The sequence below is a fragment of the Anomalospiza imberbis genome, chromosome 11 (assembly GCF_031753505.1).
Source record: "Anomalospiza imberbis isolate Cuckoo-Finch-1a 21T00152 chromosome 11, ASM3175350v1, whole genome shotgun sequence".
Classification (NCBI taxonomy): Eukaryota; Metazoa; Chordata; class Aves; order Passeriformes; family Viduidae; genus Anomalospiza; species Anomalospiza imberbis.
This window is the reverse complement of record NC_089691.1, coordinates 15,336,777-15,358,463: the sequence shown is the minus strand read 5'-3', so window position 1 is coordinate 15,358,463 and position 21,687 is coordinate 15,336,777. Positions and strand designations below refer to the sequence as shown.

At 41.3% G+C, this 21,687-nt stretch overlaps 1 protein-coding gene across 1 annotated transcript in view; it reads right to left on the bottom strand.

Annotated features, from left to right (window-relative positions):
- PTPRG (protein tyrosine phosphatase receptor type G) overlaps positions 1–21,687 on the bottom strand; it is a 389,287-nt gene that overhangs the window by 298,675 nt on the left and 68,925 nt on the right. Inside the window, exon 2 of the mRNA XM_068202110.1 lies at positions 4,461–4,565. Coding sequence (XP_068058211.1) covers positions 4,461–4,565 — 105 coding nt within the window. The remainder of the gene's footprint in view (positions 1–4,460; positions 4,566–21,687) is intronic.

Below are 21,687 nucleotides of genomic sequence, written 5' to 3'. Positions count from 1 at the left end.
GGATATCGGCCAAGTTATATTCCATCACAGTTAACACCATTTGCTGTTCTTTCAGGAAATAACCATTACCCATCATTCCTGTTTTAATGCCAGCAATTGCTTTTGTGACGAACACTCAATTCTTACATTCAGCACCTGTTATATTTTAAATAATAGTATCTTAAAGGACAGCAATAAGTGCCTAAGTGTTGTAGGACAAAGCATTCACACACTGATAGTGTCCACTAGCTTGACAGCATGGCCAAAGTTCCTGTTCTTAATGGACACCTTTCCCCACTCACTGGGTCATCTCTACTCTTGTAAAGCCTATTTTTCTTCTATTAACTTCTCCTAATGTTCACAGCAGCTGCACAACATCTTAGAGAGAAAGGATTCAACATTTTAGACAGAAAAAACATCAGTAAGGACATGCACAAATAACAGGAGAATCATAAGTGGTGCGAATAATTTCACATAGAATAGGAGAGACTAAAGGTACAAAAAGGAAAGAGATGTCTTGAATGCACCATAAAATTAAGGGGGAAAAAAACAACTGTATGAGTTTTTTTACACAGGATTCTTTTTACAAAGGCATAATTAGATAAACATCTAAAAAGAACACATCTACATCCTCAGCCAACCTCTGTTTTTTTGTTCTCTGAGAAGCCCAAATGGTTTTGATTACTCAGAAGAGTATTTCTTGAATGAGTCAGCTCACAACACTGAAGCGGATCAGCAGAACAGTCATCAAGGGAGGAGGGCACACCAGCCCTGCCAGTGCCAGCACCTCAGCTGGGGAACTCCAGTGACAAAAACACCATCATCTACAACATCCTGCCCCAGAACAGGGCAGACCCATTCCATACCATTAATCACAAAAACTAACACTGGGAATAATTAGACATCACATCTTTTACCTGAAGACTCAAAAAGGAGTTTCCTGATTTGGGTAAGCCCCTTACTACTTCTGGTTTTCCACAATCTCATGCAATGATTGTCACATTAATTTTACACAACAGCTTTTCAAAAGAACAGGTATGAGTAGATACAGGTCCTCCAGAGCTACCATCACTTAAGGTACAACCATCTGCGTCAGCATCTCACACTGTGATCTCCTCCTAAGGCCCTGACCCTGAAGCAACTCATTTTTGAGCTACTGCAAGGCAAACTAGGGTCTGCACAGATTACCAGCAAAGTGTTCTGAGCACTGACAGATGCAACACTTGACACTGAGATGCATCTTTAAAGGTCTGGAATATTATGCTCTGTGAAGAAGCATACATTACACAAGGGAGGGTCAGTCAGAAAGCCCTGGATCTAGCAGATGTTTCAGTTGCATATTTTTATAGGTTTTTGTTTCAAGTATTGTTTTGGATTTTTGTTTAAAAACCACTTTACATATTTACAAAAATATGTCCACACTGATGAAAAAGCACCTGAATTACTACTGACTGTCACTATGATGGGTACTAGAAACATATTGAGATCTGTGGCAATTATAAAGGTGTGCTAAATATAATTTCAAACCAGCCTAACAGAAAAGATGAGGAAAAGCAAAGACTGCAGTGAAACACATTCAGGATCCGCACTTGCTTCTTGTGACTGTGCTGTACATATTCCCATTTCTGTTGCACCGCAAGTAATGTGGCCAGTCCCAGTTCAGGAAATCTTTGGCAAACTCTAAGACAATTGTGTCAATACTGAAAATAATACTACAAATAACACAATAAATACTTTGCCAAAACATACATGAATAAGCACGTGCAGAGAATTCCCCCTAGAACTGTCATTTGAGCTTCTTAAAAATCCAAAAAAGAACATCTAGGAGATGTCAGTCTCTGTTCAGTTTTGCTGTTCCTATTTAAAGACGAGCTAGTCTTATGTTTTCAGCGTTTGCTCACTGTTGAATTTGGTTTAAAGAGCTGCTAGCAGAGACTTAATGAAGTTTCTTCTAAAGGGCTGATTGTGTTTCCTGCTGTCTTTCTGACAGAACCCATTCAAAATGGGCCTTCTTCATTTAATTATCTAGTCTTTACTTTTGCAAGTTGTATTTCTGAACTAGAATAGATGTTATAGGCAGAATTTGTGTCTGTAGACAACAGGGTTATTTTACAAGGCTCAAAATCCTTTCCTTTCCAGTGGAAGGAGAAGTGTGGTGCAGCTCTGTGCACACGGCACTGGAGCTCACAGGTACCTTTAGGGATGTGGGTACCTCATACAAATGTTACAGGTCTGAGGGTTGTTCAATACCTGATCAATGAATGAAGTTTCTCCTCTCTAAACTCCTGTGAATCAACTGAACCAGGCAGCACAGGGTAATGCTACAGATCACTTATAATATCAGAAAAATTCCAGATCTCCAGAGCTTACACCAGCCCCTAGACCATTCACCCTCCACAAGAGCTCCAAGCAGCAGAAGGGTTTCCTACAGGCGACTGAGGAATTACGCTAAAAGCACAGTATAGGACAGATATATCCTGTGGAAGATGGATGTCTGAGGGCTCTTTGCAACATGGCTGTGCCCTTTTTCCACCCCCAAGCAGGAAAACCACAACTGGCTGCCTGCTTTTGGACCTCTCCACCCTCAACTCAGGATTTATTACAGAAATCTTAAGCCCAAAAATACAAAAGCTCTGCAAGCAGACAGGCACAGCCATAAAAAGAGAGAGGCCTATGCTACTGTAAATCAGCTCCACTCAACTGAAATCAATATAAAGCCACAGCTCAGCCTAACACACATGGTCTATGCTGGGGCTCAGCAGAAGCTGCCCACTGATGGCTGTCAGGAGCTATCCTGGTCTTGTTTACTCCTGTTGGCAAAGTCCCTTAGAAGAAACTCCAGACTCACCAGCCCTCAGCCCAGCAGAGCCTCCTTCCCTGCCCATAATTGCTGGGGCTGGGCCAGCAGCTGTTGTACAAATAACTGGAGAGAAGCTAGCCTGACCATCTGAGGATAGGGAAGGGAAGCAGCCTACCAGATAATGTCTGTAAAAGAGCTTGGAAACCACTGACACAGGCTAATTGCTTACTGCAGAGTGAAGTTTCCCCTCTCTGTAGGCTCATTTGATGTAAACTTCCTAGGCATGTCCAAACCCTACCCACAGGACAAGTGTTAGTACACGAAGAGCTTCGCCAAGCCCTGCTCAGGGTTCCTGGGAAATATTCTGGGGAATGAGGAAGCAAGGAGAAAGAAACAGATAACATGATCATCCTCTTCACTGTGCTCAGCTAGAAACAAACATCTGTCTGGTATCTGGGCTCTGCCACCCACCATTTATTCCCACTTTCAACCTAAACACAGAAGCTCAGCTTTTTCATTACCTATGGTCCCTTCAGTAAGCAAGTATGAACAAAATGGCATTAGATAAGAGACACTGAACTGGCTGAAAATCAAAAGTGGTCATTTGTCCTACATTACTGAAATGTTTAGATTCTTTTTACTTGCCTGACCCCATTTGCAAATGAGATAGATTATATTTTGAGATCTAATAGAGATAACTTGTGTACGTTGATGGAAAAAACCTCTACACTTACCTATAATCATTCATTTCCAATGAAATAAATGTTCTGGATAAAAGAGGGGTGTTGGCAGTCAAAAAGTAACAGTTGCATATTTATATCAGCATTCAGACTGCTTAGAAAGTAATTTTTTTTCCTTCAGCTAAAACTAGCCCTGTACAACAACCCTCTTGAACAAGCAACAGATGTCTGAAATGTATCTCAGATCTTCCAGAAAATTACAAACAAGTTCAATATAATGCTTAAAATCTTCATAAAAACCTTTTAGATATTGGATATCTTCCGCAGAGTGAACAGAGCTATTAACACCATTTCTAGAACACAGCAACTAGCAAATCAAAGACATCATTCTGAAGTGTATTTTTATTTGTGGTATTTCAAAATCGTGCAGGTACATGAGCTCTTCCATAAGACTTTATGAAAGCAGTGGGACAAACAATAAAATACCCTTCCAGTATTTTATCTTTCCAGCACCATACACATCCTGGCTCGATGCACTGACAAGTCTCATTGTTGTCATTATACACTACCACAAAAATACATGCACAGAAACAAATAATTGTAAAAATTGTTTTTTGTTTTTGTTTTTTTTTCTCTGAATATATATATACATGTGTGCTTACAGTCTTCCTAGAAGGCAAAAAATGGTAAGCAAATGGTGAGCTTGGGAATGTCCTGATTCGACCAGAAGAGCAAATAAAAGTTTGGGAGTATGCTGCCTGACCAAGGGTATGTCAAAAGATGAAAACAAGACTGAAAGAAGAAGAAGAATAATAAGGTAAATGGCAGAAATGCAAGAAAGGCAGGCATGTGTACAGGGGGAATTTGCAAGGAAGGCAGAAGAAGGAAAATACACTGCAAAACTAATTTAAACTGAGCACAGTAGTAATAAAAAGCAAGTAAACAATTTGATTCTGGAGACATTTCATGTTTTAGTGCTCTGAAGAAGACAAGTCACTCACCCGAGTACGCCCAGTAAGGATCCCCTGAAGCCTTTCTCCTGCGGATCTGCACAGAACTCCCATGTCTGTTCTCATGCAGAGAGCCCACATAACCTTCGGTCAGAGCTGGCAAGAAAAGAAGCAGGAATCGTTAAGAAAGTGGTTTTGGCTCCCTGGAGTTTGCAGAGTGAACCTTCAATCTTTGCTGAGCAGAGACTACAAACCGGGGATTGCTTAAAAGAATTCAACAGGCTGAAACCTCCCCGCATCCAAAGGAGAAGCCAGGACTCACTGATGCCATTATTCTGGTCTGGATGCCTGTGCAACTCCAGTAATTTCCATAAGGAAATTCTGATGTACACAAACCAACAACATGAGCCTTGACATATGACCAAACTTTCTCTGTTTAGACCCAGAAGATAAGTTTACTTTGCCAATGACTACCAAAGTATGTCTGTCAAAACACCCAGTGTGCCATACCAATGGCTTACAGCATGAAAGGGAGAGAACAGGAATGGAGAAATCTTTATAAAACTCCACAAGCTACAAGGTGTTAAATTGAAGTAAACCAGAAAAACTCACATCCTACATTCCATCCCAGGATTTTTTCTTTTATGCCTCAAATAATTTTTATTTTTTCTTTTGTAAAGGAATGAATTCCTTTCATGATGATGTGGGGTATTTGGGCTTTTTATGTGCACATTTGGCTTATTGTTTCTATGCATCTGATTGAACCAAAGTGGAGGTGTTTAAATTCACAAATGTCAGTAGAAAGTCTGTAATAAATTCAACTACATTTTTCAGAGCACCATAATAAATGCACACAAACAAAAACCACCTTAGATCCATAGACATGGAATGTGAGGAACAAGTATGCACCAAATGGCTTTATGGAAATTTAAGCCCAACTTCTCCTAAACCGCTTATTTGATCAGTAAGAAACTAGCTGAATAATTCAAATTAAAGCTTCAGAAAACCCCATGAAGCACTGCTACCCATATGCAGTCACCAAGTGCTGCATTCCCTTCTATTCCCAGGCCAATTACAGCTGGGCTGGAGAGAAGCCTGGAACAGGACTTTATTGAACATCATGCACCAGTAACTCAGAATTTGCCTTTCTTTCCCTTTGGAAAAGCTTCTGGGAGGCTCTTGCACCACAGCAGCAGAGAGCCTGCTGTGCCCAAGGTTATCCGTGAGTGTTACGCAGCTCTGTGGACAACCTTCCCTCTGCAATGTGGATTTCTGCACGTTTTGGAACCCTGAAGTGGTAGGAAAAGTTGTGCAATTTCAGGAAAGGCAGTGCAGGTTTGCCCCTGCCAAATCATCTCTTGTGCAAGCAAAGGTACTAATTGTGCCATTTGAATGAGTTTTCCAGATTCCTTGGCAACTTTCTGAATGTTAATTTCACTCTAGGCTGCACTCTAGAAGCACTGGAACACATCATGCTACCAGGATTTGTAGGCAACACGACCTCACATACTTTGTTTTCCTCTCTAAAAATACTAAGTTAAACATCTTACTTCAGTCTTTTTTTTCTTTTTATTTACTTTTATATGTCTACGTGGTTGGGAGTTAACAGGCACTCATTTCAGCAGGAAAGAACGGGTGTGGGATGTGGAGACCCAAACATTCTTGGCAAAAAACCACAAAACTGAACAAAGATAAGAGAACATGAAAAGCCCAAGGAAGAGAACAATGAAATAGCCTAGGCAGATGCTTAGAAAGGCTATCAGAAAAAGATGGCCCATTTATTCACTTAAAAATCACATGTGCTGACAAATACACCTAAAGCCTCTCCTTGTTACAAAATGAAAGACGGCAGCTTTCTCCTGAGCATCCCTGACAGAGAAGGCAAGAAACTGTGGGATTTTTCTTGCTGAAAAAGTCTGAACCTTTCAGGCAGGAGGAAGACTGGACGCTGCCTTCTCCAAAGAACAAGGTGCTCCTGCAGGTATCTGCTCAGCAAGCCCTCCTGTGTGCCTTTACATCCCGAGAAAGGCACTGAGTCTAAATAATCTATATTTGTTGAAGGTACAGAGGGGTCTGAGTCAGTGCAAAACATCTCAGGTTGTAAACACCTCTGTACTTCTAGCTGGAACCATCAAAAAGTCTCATGGTAACTATGGTATGGCCATGAATCATGCCACTGATTTTCAGTGTCTTCTATGTAGAAAATTAAATTATGCAAATCCAAGCCTTTATGAATGCCTAACTTTAATGTGAAATTGAACATTTGCTTCCGTCAGCATCTTATTCATGCAATTATAAACCTGATATTCTTATGAAAATATGCAGTTTTAGTTTTCTGCATAGACACTTAATAGATTTGTGCACTTATCTGTATTTATAAAAGAAGAGACATGCTGTACACAAATTTATTTCCACCATAAAAGCTGTTACAAACCAGGAGGGAGCTCAAGTACTTTGCAAGAGAACTAGGGGAAGAGACTTGCTCGTTGCTAAACAGCTTCTGTAGGACTGAAAAAGAAACAAACTGGCACACCCTGTTCTAAGTAATATTGTGCACCACTGCTAGATAACCCAACATCAATGTCAATAATAACTCCCTTATAAACATGCAGCAACTCAGTAGTCATCAGCAATTTAGAGAAGATATACACTTACTGGGTAGCTGCAGAAACTCTGGGAAAAGGAGGACAGAAATTCTGGGAAAAGGATGATGGCTCAGGATCTCTGGCCATGCTGTGAACTGGAAAGGTAATGGTCTGGCTCTTGCAAAAATCATGCCATAACACCTCCTTCCTCCCTCAGCCTGTTCACAGTACAACCAGGCATTTCTTCATGAGGCCACAGAAACACAAGAAAACACAAATATTGTTCTGCTAGTGAACATAGAGATATTGTTGGCCATATCTCATACTGGTAAATTCATCAGAAAACCAGACTTAATCTCATGGTGCTTCTGTTCTTCGGTGTTAATCGGGGTCAGTGGACTCTCATCCTCAAGAGGTGCAAGGCACAGAGCAGAGCATACAGTGTCTTTTCAGATAAAAGTCTGGAAGAGCCAGAGCATTCAAATCAAGTTCTTTCAAAAAAGGAAGTGCTTCATACATCCAAACAATCTTATGTTTCAGGAGGAATCACTTTTTCCAGATTTTGGGGAGAAGGTGGGGACGTACCTTCTGACCAAAACAACATGACAACACCAATGGAAGTTTAAGTTTTTAAGAAAATATTTAGGTTATATTAACACCAATCGCTACAGGATTCCAAAAGTCTTTTTTCAGCTGGGAGACAGTTAACAGCTCCAGAACAGGGAGCAGCCAAATGGTTTCCTGCTCCACTCCTGCAGAGCTGGATGCTGCAGAAAAGCCAACAATTAGGCTGGTCTCACCAGGAGCAAATAGAAGAGGCTCCTCTCTTCTGGGAGCCCTGCAAAAGTTGGGGAAGTGGAAATCAGGACAATAGGAGGGGCAGGAACATGCTCCAGGAAGGCTCAACATGGAGCAGCCAAATTAGAGGGGTGGAATAGAGGGACACAGAGCAGGAGAGAGAGATGAAGAGAAGGCACAGCAGAAGCGCTTGCCTTGCAAGTTTCCTTTGATCCATCAAACCAGTGCTGATGGCAGAGGGGAAATGAACACCATAAGATATGGTCTGAGGCTTGCAGATACATGATTAAAAGAGAAAGGGAGAGACTGCACACTCAGATACACAAGTGTGAAATTAAATCCTGAGCAGCTCCCCTGGCTGCCGGTGTGTGCCGAGCGTAACCCACAGCCTGTGAAGCTGTGCCGGGCCCTGCTTCTGCCAGGAGGAGAGGATCCTTCAAAGCCAACATGGAGAAATCCCTTACACACCATTTCATATCATTTTATGCAGCACTGAATGCTACATGATTTTCGATGATGTGCTAAATGAATCAGCCTGGGCCACAGATCTGCAGACGGCAAAAGCAATGCAGTGCTGGCTACACTCAGCATCCTGAGCAGCTCTCCATTCACTCTGTCTCAACATATTAACTTTCCAATAAAAATTATTTGATAAGTGCCCTCAAAGGTACGATAAGGTAATTCCTGCCTGAGTACCTTACTGGTATTCATAGCTCACATGAAAACACAAAATTTTATCCCCAATCTACCTTAAATATAAAGCTATTACACTATTCAGAGAGATTATACCCTCGGCGTTAGTGTTTAAAAGGTATCAAGCCATCAGCTATGAAAGAAAAATCCTTTAAGATCGATACGTTATGTCTGAATGGTGAAATCATTAGTTATAATGGTAGATTGACTAGATTGTGTGCCACACTCACATTCATCTAAGCTTTCTCTGAAGACAAGGGTTGCACACAAACCTGTTTTCAGATTAAAGCGGGACAAATTCAAAGGTACCCACATTGTCCACCTCATAATCATTCTGACTTGCCACCGTGGACTATAGCAGCAGCTGAATCAGAGTTTTATTCCTAGTCCCTAATATGTATCAACTTAACTGAGTAGCTCAACACGGAGCTACAAGCCAGCCTTTGGAGACAGAGCCTTGTCTACTGGAGTCTGGAATAGTGTCACACTGTAAGAACACTTCAAGCAGAGGAGTTAAAGAAAAGATCTTGTTAGTGTGTAACCAAAAAAGCACTAAATCATAAAGTATTCTAGCAATTAGTTCTGTATCAAATCAATGCCTGCAGAAAAGCAACTTTTCAAAACTAAGAAAACCATTTTTTAAAAAGGCATGAAAGCACAGAGACATTACTTGAAGGGCTTTTATACCATCTCTTAAATGATCCAAGACACCCATCTGCAAGCCTGAAGCTTCATGCAAGCCTCACCAGAAAAAAGCAGCACCTTTATCTAAGTGCCTTCACTGTATTTTAATTGGACTGTGCTAAAGAGAAGCAGGTAAGCTGGAGACATTGCAATGCTATGCACTGTAACACACACTCTGCTGAAATGAGTTCAGGCTTCCAAGCAATTTCTTTGAATAAATGTTGCCAAATGAGCCAGAAGGAAAGAAGAAAGGAAGGGAGAGGAAACTGATAGATAATAAATTTATAATATTAGGCAATTAAAATATTTTGCACAATTAGTATAAATAATACTTAAATTCATCTCCCTAGGATCTTTCATGGTCAAATTCCTAAACACAACTAGGCTATTTGCCTTAAATATTTTACCACACTTTGACAGCAAATAAATCTAGAAATATTTCAGGCACAGCTAATCCATTTTGATAGTACATTACTTTTTAAAAGACATTTCAGACGTGGATCTCCATATTTTGCAGATTATTTTATATCTTACCAAAGAGGGATGGAAGTCACAACAACATATAGTGGTCAGACAGCATCAACAAATTATATTCTGATTGAGACTTCATCCCTTGATAATGCTGCAGAGATTTCTTCCCATTAGATAAAAGCCAGAATCTGTTCTCCTATGAACACACAGCCAATTTTCACAGCTTTCCATTAATGAAATATGGGAGTTAAAAATGACGGGTTTCTCACAACTTAAGTGAAATAACAGATACCCAGATGCTACATCTGCCAAGAGACATATGTCCCTTTCCCAGATGACAGTCACCCAGGCAGCCCCTTAATTCCTGTGCGAGTGGAATCCACAGGTCTATTCGTAAAACTGACATGGAGAATTTTCACACCATTCATTCTCTGTTGTTCACGTGTCTGATAGATGATGTGGTAACAGCACAAATCCTAAGAACAAGAACATAAATGCAGAGCACAGCAGGCCTCTACAGAAACTAACCAGCAGAATGCAATTTGAAGATGAAAAATAGTCCAAGGAACACGCTGTCAAACTATGGAAATTAAATTAACTGGCAGAATTAAATGCCCTTATCCCACACATGAATACAGCAGTCACTAGGTGTGCCCCTTGCTAACCTGTTGTGTTCAACACCATGAGTTAAGTGCAGTGCAATTTTGTAATACTCCAACACATCAACATAAAGCAAGTCCCCGAGCAGCAGAGCTGGTGCGGACAAGCAATGGAAAAGAGATTTGCAGCACAGACTTTTCCTTGTATTACAAGGGATGGAGTTTAAGGGCAACAAGAAAGCCTCTGATACCAAACCAGACCCTGAGCACACACATACTGTGGTGCCCAGTGCCATCAGCCACTCTCCCCCAGAGCAGGTGCCCTCCCAAGGAGAAGCAAAGCAGCCTCTTCAGCCGAGTTCCCACAGCTCCTGCTCTCAGCCTGCCTGGCTTTATAAACAAGATGAGCAAAGCTCATTAGCAAGACAGTGAGGCAACTTCAAGTTGCATTAATGATGCTCCATTAAGGGGACACAGAAAAAGAAGCTTGGGAGGCCAGGAAGAGACAGATGCTGCTGGATGATTAGAAAGGGCTTGATTTTGCATTTCCACGGCTTACACTTAGCTGGCATCAGCTGTGCAAGATGTGACATAGCTGGTAAATTTGGACACTGATGTCAACCTGCATCACCTGCAGCACTTGTGCTCAGAACAAGCAGTCAGCCAGATAACAAACAGTGCCAACAACTTCCACCTCAAGATAAAGCCACCCAAAATAAACCAACTGCAACATCACCCATTCCAAGAGGATGGTGTCCTGCAGCAAAGCTTCTGCCAGACAACTTGCAGAATACTCTGAGACTAAGCAGCCAGCTCCAACACCTCGGCACTGTTTCCACAAAGACAAGCTCGAAGCCAAGCTTGGAACAAGCTGGAATCCAGAGGCAGCCCAGTATTATTTGTGCAGAAGAGACTTGAATCCATCAGCCCAGGCACTCTGAGAAGGGGCTGCATGGTTTATCTAGGAAACGTATAAACCACACACGTATAATGGAGTTTGTACAATGGATTAACAGTTACAAAAGGGAGCTTTATTTCACTTCTTGCCTTATTGCAAGTACCCAAACTTCAAGGGCTTTGCAACAGAAAATGCCATGACCAGAACCACCCATCTCACTCTTATTCTCACATAATCAGGTGCTGCAGCACGCATGGAGCTAAAAGAGCACCCTCTGAATAGCAAATAAACATGACCTTAATGGAGTATTTTGTACTTCCAGTGTCTTGCTTAATGCAGAATCATACCATTATCATTTCACTAAATCCAGCAGTACTCACAAAAACACACAAACTTATGCAAAATCAGCAGTTCCACCTCTCTGCTCTAGAAATAATTTGCTTGCATCGACTGCCAGCATTTGTGGCAGTACAGCCTTATTACATTTTCAAAATGGATTCCTCCAAGTACATGAAATATCTTGGTAAAAAAAATATTAGACTCATCCAAAGAACCATAGTAAGGACTGTGGGACACAGAACTGCTTTGTGCATGACTTCTGTCCACCCACTGCCATCTTTCCAGATATATTCCTGCCTCCTTGTTGGCAACCTATAATTTCATTTCTCATCCCATTAAAAGCCCCTTTGCATTCCAACAGTAGAGACAAACATCTACAAACAAACCAGGGTCTTTGCTAAACTTATGCAGCGTCCCCAGAGGACAACTGTTGTGCAAGAGCTTCCCCTCTGCACTCCCTGCTCCGAGGGCTCACAGAGTCCTCACTCCAAGGCATCCCTCCAAATTCACCATCCTCCTCCACTCTGAAGGAGCAGCACACTCAGCATTCATCCAGCAGAAAATGCAGGGCACAGTGCTGATTTCAGTCCCATGGAGAACACTGAGGCTCTTTATGAAGTCAACAGAGCTGCTCCACTGCATGACATCAGATCAAACATGCCCCACTATCAAGTTTTCACAGAAAGGTGCTTCTCATCTAATAAAAATCCCTCCTTCTTTATACAAAATGATTTTTTTAACCTGTGTCCTTTGGCCCATTTAACAATTTATCGACTGTGGGAAATAAAGTGAGGCCACATCAATCTCTTCCTGGTTATTTGGTTCCAGCTCTCAAATTAACGCTGAAGGTGGAAAGCTCAATAAAGAACTATTTAAGAAAGGAGAAATGCTCTAGCCCCACTGTGAGATGTCTTCCTCTCAGTTTGCAGTCAGGTCTCACCACCTACAGCTGCACAATCTCCTGGAGGAAAGATGGAAGAGCATAAATGTGCATGCTCCCCTGGACTGAGCAGAAATAACTTGAGATTTGTACCATTGTGTGCTGAAACAGATCAGTAGTGCCCAGGTAGCCAGATTTAGTGCCTCGAGCATGTGACAGCAATTCCAGCCAGATCCACAAAAATTATTTTGGGATCAAACTTAAAAGCTGAGTAGAACCAAGCAAGCAAACATTCATTTTTATTTGTGTAAAACTGTATTTAATTTGCCTTAATTTGGCTTACAAAACAAGGTTTTTCATCTTTTTTTTTTATACTGACAGCTTGCATTACATACAGATTTTGTAGCAAAGGGTTTCATCCATACTTATTTCCCAAAATATAAAGCTAAAGTGGAAACTGACATAAATAGAAATTTTTTTTTTTTTTTTTGTGCTGACTGAACAAGTTGTTAGTCTGGGATATATACCCCAAAAACATGACCCACCACTCTGAGAACTCTCTCCTTTCCTTCCAAAAAAGTTGCACTGTTCAAAGGGAGAAGACACTAAACACTCAAGAGCTGATCTGTGAACTGAATCAGACTTCCATCTTGGCTTTTCAGTTTCCCATTAGTGTTTTCACCCAGACAAGACTTCCTTCTGGAAATTTCCCAGCAGGAAAATTTGGTGCTGTTTAGAATCCCAAACTAATACTTGGTTCGTTGGTCATTTGCCTCCAGAGAATTCAATAAAGATCTTGACATAGAACCTCATACTACTAGGAGCAAAAGCATTAATGCCTTTGGCAGCAAGAACAAAAAAACAAACAAAAACAAACAAACACACACAAACCCCCCACAAAACCAAAACCAACCACACACAAAAAAAGCACTAACAGAGCTCAGATGAAGTGAACAGACCAAAATTACCAGCAGTGGTGCTCACTTTGTAATGATACAGTGGTGGTAGGCAGCACAGGCTGGAAGGGCACAGGGTCACTGTTCTTTCCTATCCAACCAACTGAACCATCTGGAGGACAGAGCTAACCCCACACTCCATAAATGTAAATGATGCTAAACCAAGAGGAGGAGAAGCCAGCAAGAATGTCTCAAAAATATTCAGCTGCCTGGCAAGCTCAGCGAAATGGGCTGATGTAAGTGAGACATTCCACTGAAGATAAATGTAAGGCTATGCAGTGGGGGAGAAATAATAATCAGTGCAGGAATGAAGTGAGAGAGTGCTGTTTAGAAAGCAGTAATGCAGAAAGACTTGAGTATTAGGGTGGATAATGAATTAGATGAAAGTTCATGCTGCAATACCACTGCAGAAAAAGACAATTGCTATCCTGAGCCACATGCACAGAGATACTGGAAGCAATAACTCAGTTTTAGACAGTTTTTGGCAAGCCTGTCACTGCGGTGCCACATGGTGTTTGAGGCCTATTACTCAAAAAAAAAGTAGAATTCATTTTTAGCAAAAAATCTAAGACCTAGGGCAGGGGAGGGAGGGATGACAGGGGATGACACATGACACATTAAATGAATCAAAGCACCTTTAACACCAGCCTTGTACCCTCTTATTCTGTGCTGGCTGGGGCAGCCTCAACCCAGGCTGCTCCACCCTGCCTGGCCATGTCCTGGTATGCTCCTTGTCACCCTCTCCAGTCTCTAATGCCTCACTCCACCCTCTACCTCCTTGTTTCAAACATCAATTTTCATAACAAGCCTCATAAAGAGCTAGATTTTAGAGTACTCAGAAATGGTGATCTTCAGGCAAGAAGTGCTCTCACAGCACAAGAGTGAACGAGGAGGAGATGAAGAGCTCCGCAAGGAACAAAGGGATACAAAGGGATGCTTTCACCTTCTGCCGGGCCTGGGGGAGCTCAGATGAACACCACGATTAAAGCAAGCAAGAGGCAGGTTTGAGAGGAGGAGCTCAGAGCACACAAGTGCTGGAAACAACAACAAACACGCTTTGCTCGAGTGTCACTGCAGACCAGCTGTGGCTGAGAGCAGAGCGGAGCACACGGATCAGCAGCAGAGAGGCACACAGCATTCCTGAAAAGTCTCCAAGACCAGAAGGAAACACCTCACTTCTGGCATGGGTGAAACCAGCCAGGAGCTGCACACGCCATGGCCAAGCTTTGCCTCCCCAGAGCATCTCTTCCCAGGGAGGCTCAGGCACAGAACGCTGCTCCCTTCCCAACCACTCTGCAACACTCCCATCTCCAGTGCCACTAACCCTGCAGTCATCACAAGCACTTCAATTACTGAAAAACACAACTAAAGCACTGGGCCTTGAAAGGCCAGAGAAATCTGGTGTGCAGCCCACCGCCTGACAAATATAATTGTTTTTGTAAGGATCGTGAGAATCCTCATGAAGACTTCAGCCCACCTGCAGGAAACAAGGTTGTTGACTGCTGCAGGTTCTCACTTCCCAAGCAGATTGTTTGGCCATTTAATTACAATACAGCTTTGTACTTAGTCCCCATTTGACTCGGAGAGCCCCAGAATGGTCCTCAATACCCACAGAAAGTTTAATTACTCTAGAAAATAACTCCCTCCGGGCGAGTTAATTCCAAAGAGTGCACATGTGTTCCACAGTTGTTATTTCTGTATTTTATGCTTCTTTTATGCCTTCAGTGTGAACTGTAAAAATATTCCATCTCCCAGATAGCCGGTGTCAATGTTGAAAAACAGATTCACCCTTTTATGCAATAATTTAAAAGATTTCTTCATGATATTCTGTGTTCTAGTTTGTCAACAAAAAGGAGATATTCATATGAAATAGATATCCTCCCTTACTGTAAGCAATTTAAAAATATATTAAAATAAGGAAATTACTTTTTAAATAACAAATGCATTAAATATTGACAAGATACCAGTGTTTGCTCTTTGACAACATTCCTCCTCCTATCCATGACAAGGATCAGTAACGCTGTATCTTACATCTACAAAGAACTTCTATCAATACCGCACAGACTATAAAAAATGAGTTTTCCTCAGAAAAAGCTGCTCAACATTAAATATGCTTTTATTGCTATTCTTTTCTACATTCTCCATACACACCACAGTCTCTGCTAGAGAAATCACAAGTATGTCTATTCATAAGAAAACCTCTTGTTGTCTTTCTTTTCTTAACCCCCAATTCATATTTTGTAAACAAGAAGCTCAAAGCAATCAGTTCCAGTCAGGCTTTTCAGCTTTGGATTTAAATCCTTTCATGACTCCTGCAAAACATGCATCAAAATTTCAGGGAGGGGGAGGAAGAGGACTCCTGACATTGTAATTTTCTCTGATGAACAAACTGATGTATTACAAAGAGGCATCCACACACCCAAGCTGCTTGCCAACTGACAACCAAATCCGATTGGAACACAGGACTTGAAATAGCTATAAAAAAAGGTAACAATGATTAGAAAATATCATCTAGTGTATGTTGTTAGATTTAAAGGTGCAGGAATATCAAGAGTGATGTAGAGCACACTTGGCAACTGATATGATTTATCTTAACACAGCATATACAAAGATCATCTTTGCTCACGTGGACTGCATCCCTCTGTTTACTGCACTGCCCTGATGGGAAACAAAAGATACAAATAGGAGATAAGTTAGTTTAAGCAGATCTGCTGAAATACCAAGAAACTGCAAGAAGCTTAGCTTCCAACTGAGATGGCTCAAGTCATTATCCTATTAAGATGGATACTAGGCTTGTCAGGATTTTGGAAACCCAAAACAAACACTGAATACCAAAAAAAACACCAAAAAAATCAGCTAACAATATTCATTTTCGCCCTCAAAAAATACAGCATACACAGAAAAGAGGCACAGATGCTGAGGCTTCCAAACAGAACAGCAGCAAGGGGCCAGAGCCAGCCTCAGGGAGAAGGAATCAGGGACAAGGCTGAGCCACAGGGAAGGTGAAGGAGATTGGTGCAGTAGAGGAAACCAGTCCCAAACTCAAAGAAACAGGCTTGGAAACAAATCATCCCATCAGCTTTCTAAACATACAAGACCAGCAAAGACCCTGCTGTGGGCAGAATCCTGGCAGCTGTGTGCTGGGGAATGGAGCAGCAGGACCGTTTCTAAGGGATGCCACACAGAAGGAACACCGAATTCTCAGACACAGTCAGGTCTGGCTTGCACACCACGTTCAGGCGGCAGGTCTGGCAGGTCAGCAGGACCACGGCACTGCTCACACAATGAAAATGTTTTGGGACAGGGACACAACAGCCTCCCCTGGCTCCAGGCAGCTGGAGCACAAGGGCAGTGGCAGGAGCCAGGACTGCAGAGCAGCTCTGCCAGGGCACCCAGGGGACAGGGCAAGGACGAGAGCACCCAAACACAGGGCAAACCAAGCAGCCACAGAAACACCACACGGACTGGTGCCCGTGGGGCCAGGGACCAGGCATGACTTGCAATGGCACTGACCATTTTCTTACCAGGAACCCACTCTTTAAGTCTAAACACTACAATAACAAAAAAAGCCACGGAGCAGGAGGCTGCTTTTGCAATGTTTAGCCACTCCATTGCAGCAGAGTGGTGTTAATACAAAGGAACTAGCCCTTGATTTAGCTGGAAACACTCCACTGGAGAATCTTATTTTAAGTGTAAATTTATTAGAGCCCATTAAGCAACATGTGATCAATAACTATTCATTATTTTCAGTATAAGTAAGGAAAGGAAAAAGGAAAAAGGTGCTTCTTAGGTCACAGCAAGGAATATATCAAGTCAGGAAAGAAGAAATCCTTGAAAGAGCTGCAAGTTCTTAATTGCCACTGAGCTCTGAGGCAGCTGAGATATTCAGCAGACTCTGCATTTCTGCCCCTTAGAATTAGGTAAGTGAGAAGGTGCTACACACTCTTTATGTCATTCACAGGCAAGGGCCCTGGTTGATGTAAGTTTATTTGTACTATACAAAAGCCAAGTGACACTCAAATTGAGATTTAAGGTAATTTTCTTTGCACTCCAGTTACAGACAGTGCAGAATACAGGGGGAAGAGGGGGCAGAAAAATATTTTTAATTTTTTTTAAACTTTACATTTGAATAAATATTAGCCCTTTAAGGAAATATATATATATATATATATATATATACACATATATATATAGGTGCCAAAACGCGCTAATAAAAACCTGTCACTATCGGAAATTTCACTTCTTGAAAATACATCTACTTTCATTTCCTTTTAAAAGATGACTATGCCCTAGTAAAAATCTGCAATTTCCAGCCAGCTACATTAATATTTCAACTTGGTAAATGATTATTTTAAAACAGTTTTTAATAAAGTAGCACTTGCTGCACGCCTTTTAATAAGATTACATTTCTATTTATGACGTTATAATACGTTGTATTAAAAACAAAAGAAAGATTACCATGGGAGGAATAGAGATGTCTTTCTTCATTTTAAATTTAATTTAAAATGGAGGAAAAGGATTTTTCTTTTAAATTAATATTTCCCTTGCAGTGTTATGAATCCCAGCTTGTGCTATTGAATGAGAAGTAGGAAAGGAAACTTTATCATTTTTATGCAAATACAAAGAAAAGTCAAAACTAAACTTCATTAAGCCTCATATATACCTGTAAAGCCAAAACTTGCATCTTTGCATAGTCTAAGGGTAAAGGTCCTAAGCCAAGGTGTACATTCCTCCTGCTGAAGGGGAGGGTAACAAGTAGATGCTATTGCTCTGTGTTATTGCAGCCACACCCAGGGCAGGTGAAGGGCAGAGCAAAGGAACAGAAATCATCCTCAAATGAGTTGTGCCAGTCAGAGAAGAAGCAAAATATCTGCAGTGCCTGTCCATCCTTCTCACCCTTCCACCTGCAAGGCAGGAACAGCTTGCTTGCAGTGCCAGCAGAGATAGATTGCCCATACCTGTTAGATATTTGTATTTTCTGATTCTGGGGAATGAGAGCAACAGGAACACATTAGAGCCTACTGTGCAAAGTCCCCTTCCCTGGCTCCCATCACATCACGGAGTTCTCACAGCTGGGTAAAACTGCTCTTACACAGTCCTGCACAATGTGAGATACCACAGCATTTTGGAGACAGCACTGTCAGGAAAAACAGAGGTGCAGAGAAGACAAATCATTACCTGGTATCATCTGATAGCCATCAGTCAAACCAGAATTAAAATGCAGGATCAGACCTGAGTGCCAGTGGAATATTCCATCCAGGCAGTTGCACCAATTTGTCCTTCAAAGTTAAACCCAAGGTGATAAAAGAATTTCACAGACTGCACAAGTGAGAAGGTGCACCCAGGCGTTCAGCCACAGAAGAGACCCACAGAAGATGTACACAAAACAAAGGGATTTGGGTGGCAGAGGAGTAACATTATCCTGGAAAAGCATTTCTATGTATATTTGCCATATTGCAAAAGATTATTTTTTTTTTTTTTTTCACTTCTATTAGCTCCCACTGTAGGTTGCAGCAATCTTCTAGCCCAGACTCAAAATAAAACAAACATTTTTAGGCATTCAAAGACAAAAGTACACACTAAAATAATCACCTGTAGCCTGAAATGGGACTAAGGGGCAAAATCACTGTCTAAGTAGAAACCAAACCAGACTCCAAAGCCCTTTCTGAACGACTAAGAATTCCCAGAATAAAGTAAGAAAGTGTGCTTAGAAATTATTTATTCACAGCAATATATTCTTGATAAAAATTGGTGCTCATGATATACAACATTCCATGGAAATGACCTTTAAATAGCCAGTCTTGGCATGTCAGCAGGCCACAACCATGCTTCAGAGGGGGTTGGGACACTGGGAGAAGTACAAAAAAAGGATGTTCTTCAGATAGGTCTTTACTGGTCCTTGACAGTCAACAAATTTATAACAGATGTGCCTCATTCTTGGTGTGGAGAAATGAGCACTGGTAACTGTTATTGTCAGGACAAATCAATTGGAGCCATATGTCTGCAGCAGCTGACAGCATCATGAAAATCTCAAACACCACACAGACATGAGGATGTTGCAGAAAATAGGAGCTTTCCCATTGTGTAAAGGGCCTTTGGGAAATGCCTCTTTCTTTGAGATAGGTTGCTGGAAATTAGCTTATATATTTTTGATTCTTTCAAATGCTTGATTCTATGTGAGACTTTGCCCTCTCTTACCTATTGCCCAGACACCAGGTTATAATTAACAGGAGGCAAAATCCTAAAAATTAATCATAGGACACACCTCATTAGGATTCTTATTTTATCTGGATTAACAACTGAAAACAGGGAATTTTCCTAACCTTCTCCACCACCCTGTGCTCCCCAACAAAATGTCAGGCATTATTCCCAGTGATAAAACCCAAGGGGAATACACAACTCAAAGCAAAAATGTAACTGGTAACAAAAAGGAAAAAAATGCTAGCAGCCAATTCTAACAAATTGAAGTTATGCTTTGAGAGCATTTCCTCCTTCAGTGCATCTCCTGGGTTTTTCCAGGAATACAGAGTAGTTAGTGGTTACCAAATAGCTGTACTGTAAAATAGAGTGATTATCAAGCAGCTGTACTGTAAAATAGGACTGGACACAGAGGGACAGATCCATGGCCTTCTTTTTGGCCACCATGCTAAACCAAAGCAGCATAACATGCATTACAAGAAAAGGAAGTAACTAACATTGTCAAGTCAGCAGGGTCTCTTGTAGGTTAAAATGTAATGCAAGATCAGTGCCATAATTATCCACACCAAGCAATTTTTTTTAGTTTATTGACTATACTGCAGTTCCTGAATTTATATCCTTGGGCTTAAATTACAAAATATTATTGCAGCGTGGCAGATATTATAATACAGATATTGGTAGCTGTGCAGGAGTTCTTGGTATTTCTCTGAACAGCCAAATTTCTCCAAAGAAAGAGCCTTTCTTCTACCAGTACTAATGGTGAGTCTGCCAGAATGCAAACATATGTATTTCTGAGTAAAATACACACAGAGAGCAAAATGATCAAGGCTTTCAAGGAAGAGCTTATTTTCCAAAGAACTGTATCTAGCTCACTGGCATTCGTCACTCCTGATCTACTGCACACTGAGGAGGCTCCAAGAACTGCATATTCTCACTTTCCCTAAGTCCCTTCCCCATCCCTTCTTCTTCCCGCCACAAGACTTTTCCCATTAGGTCACCATTTCCAACTCAGCCCAGGTCCCCCCTCTGCAGCCCAGAGGCAGCAAGATAGCGAAGCTTAGAGGATTTGAACTGGTTTTTCCCTCTTGAAGAAGGAGTACCTCATTTTCCTCAGGAATAATGGTGCAAGTAATGCTGAGCAGGAGTGTCTGCTCCACCTCAAAACATGTCACAACGACCCAAAAGCACCAAAGTGAAAGTGCCACAACATTCAGTAGATCATCTTGAAAGCAGCTAAAAAGGCTTTAAGAACAAAAACCAGCATTTTGTTCTCGGCTGTTCCCTGCAAGTAGAAAGCCTGTGTTCACACGTCCCCATGGAAGGCTGGCTACAGCCGTTGTATGAGGCTTGGTTTGAATGCTTAATGTTTTCTCAGCCTTCCAGATCTCCACCAGGGCAACTGCAACAAAGTCTACTGCAGTTTTTCACCCTATTAAAAAGTGACAGGGTCACAGTACTGACTGACACAAGCTGTAAGAGACTCCTCAAACTTGGGGCACCTACAACACACATCTGCTTCAAATGTCAGCCTGATAACATGGGAGTAACAGGGCAGAATTCTCTGGCCTGTGCTTTGCAGGAGGTCAAATCATAATTTAAATAATCCCTCTAGCCTTAACTTTTAGTTATTTTGTACTCAGGCAGGCATGTGGGAATATATCATGTCTCAGTCTTGTCAGGAATAAGAAGAGGGAGGAATAATCAGAACATACTCAAGACTTTTTGTGAAGAAGCCACACAGATAAACATTTGGCACAGGGAAAACACCATACTTGTATTAAGAAACTCATCCATACATCTGCTAAAATCAAATTTTTCCTTTCTTGGATGTGGAAGTTTCCATTACTTGTGCTGGGGCTTGGGCTATTTAAAAAGTCATTTTCCCTCTGTGTTCTTTTGTTGACACATGATTTCAATGCTTTACTGCTGTATTAATCCTATTTTGTCTTTCAGATAATAAGGATATTGTTGTTACTAAGTACTATGCTAATTGTTTTTGTCTAATATTAAAAATACATTGCACTGCCTTATTCTAATTAACTTGAGATTATTATTGAAATAATGGTTTTATTATTTTACCATTGGCATTTCACTGCCTTGGAGTATTGGTTGTACTGAAGCTATTACGAGTTCGTAGCAATTGACTAACTACAATTATTCCATTATCCAGCTTCTAA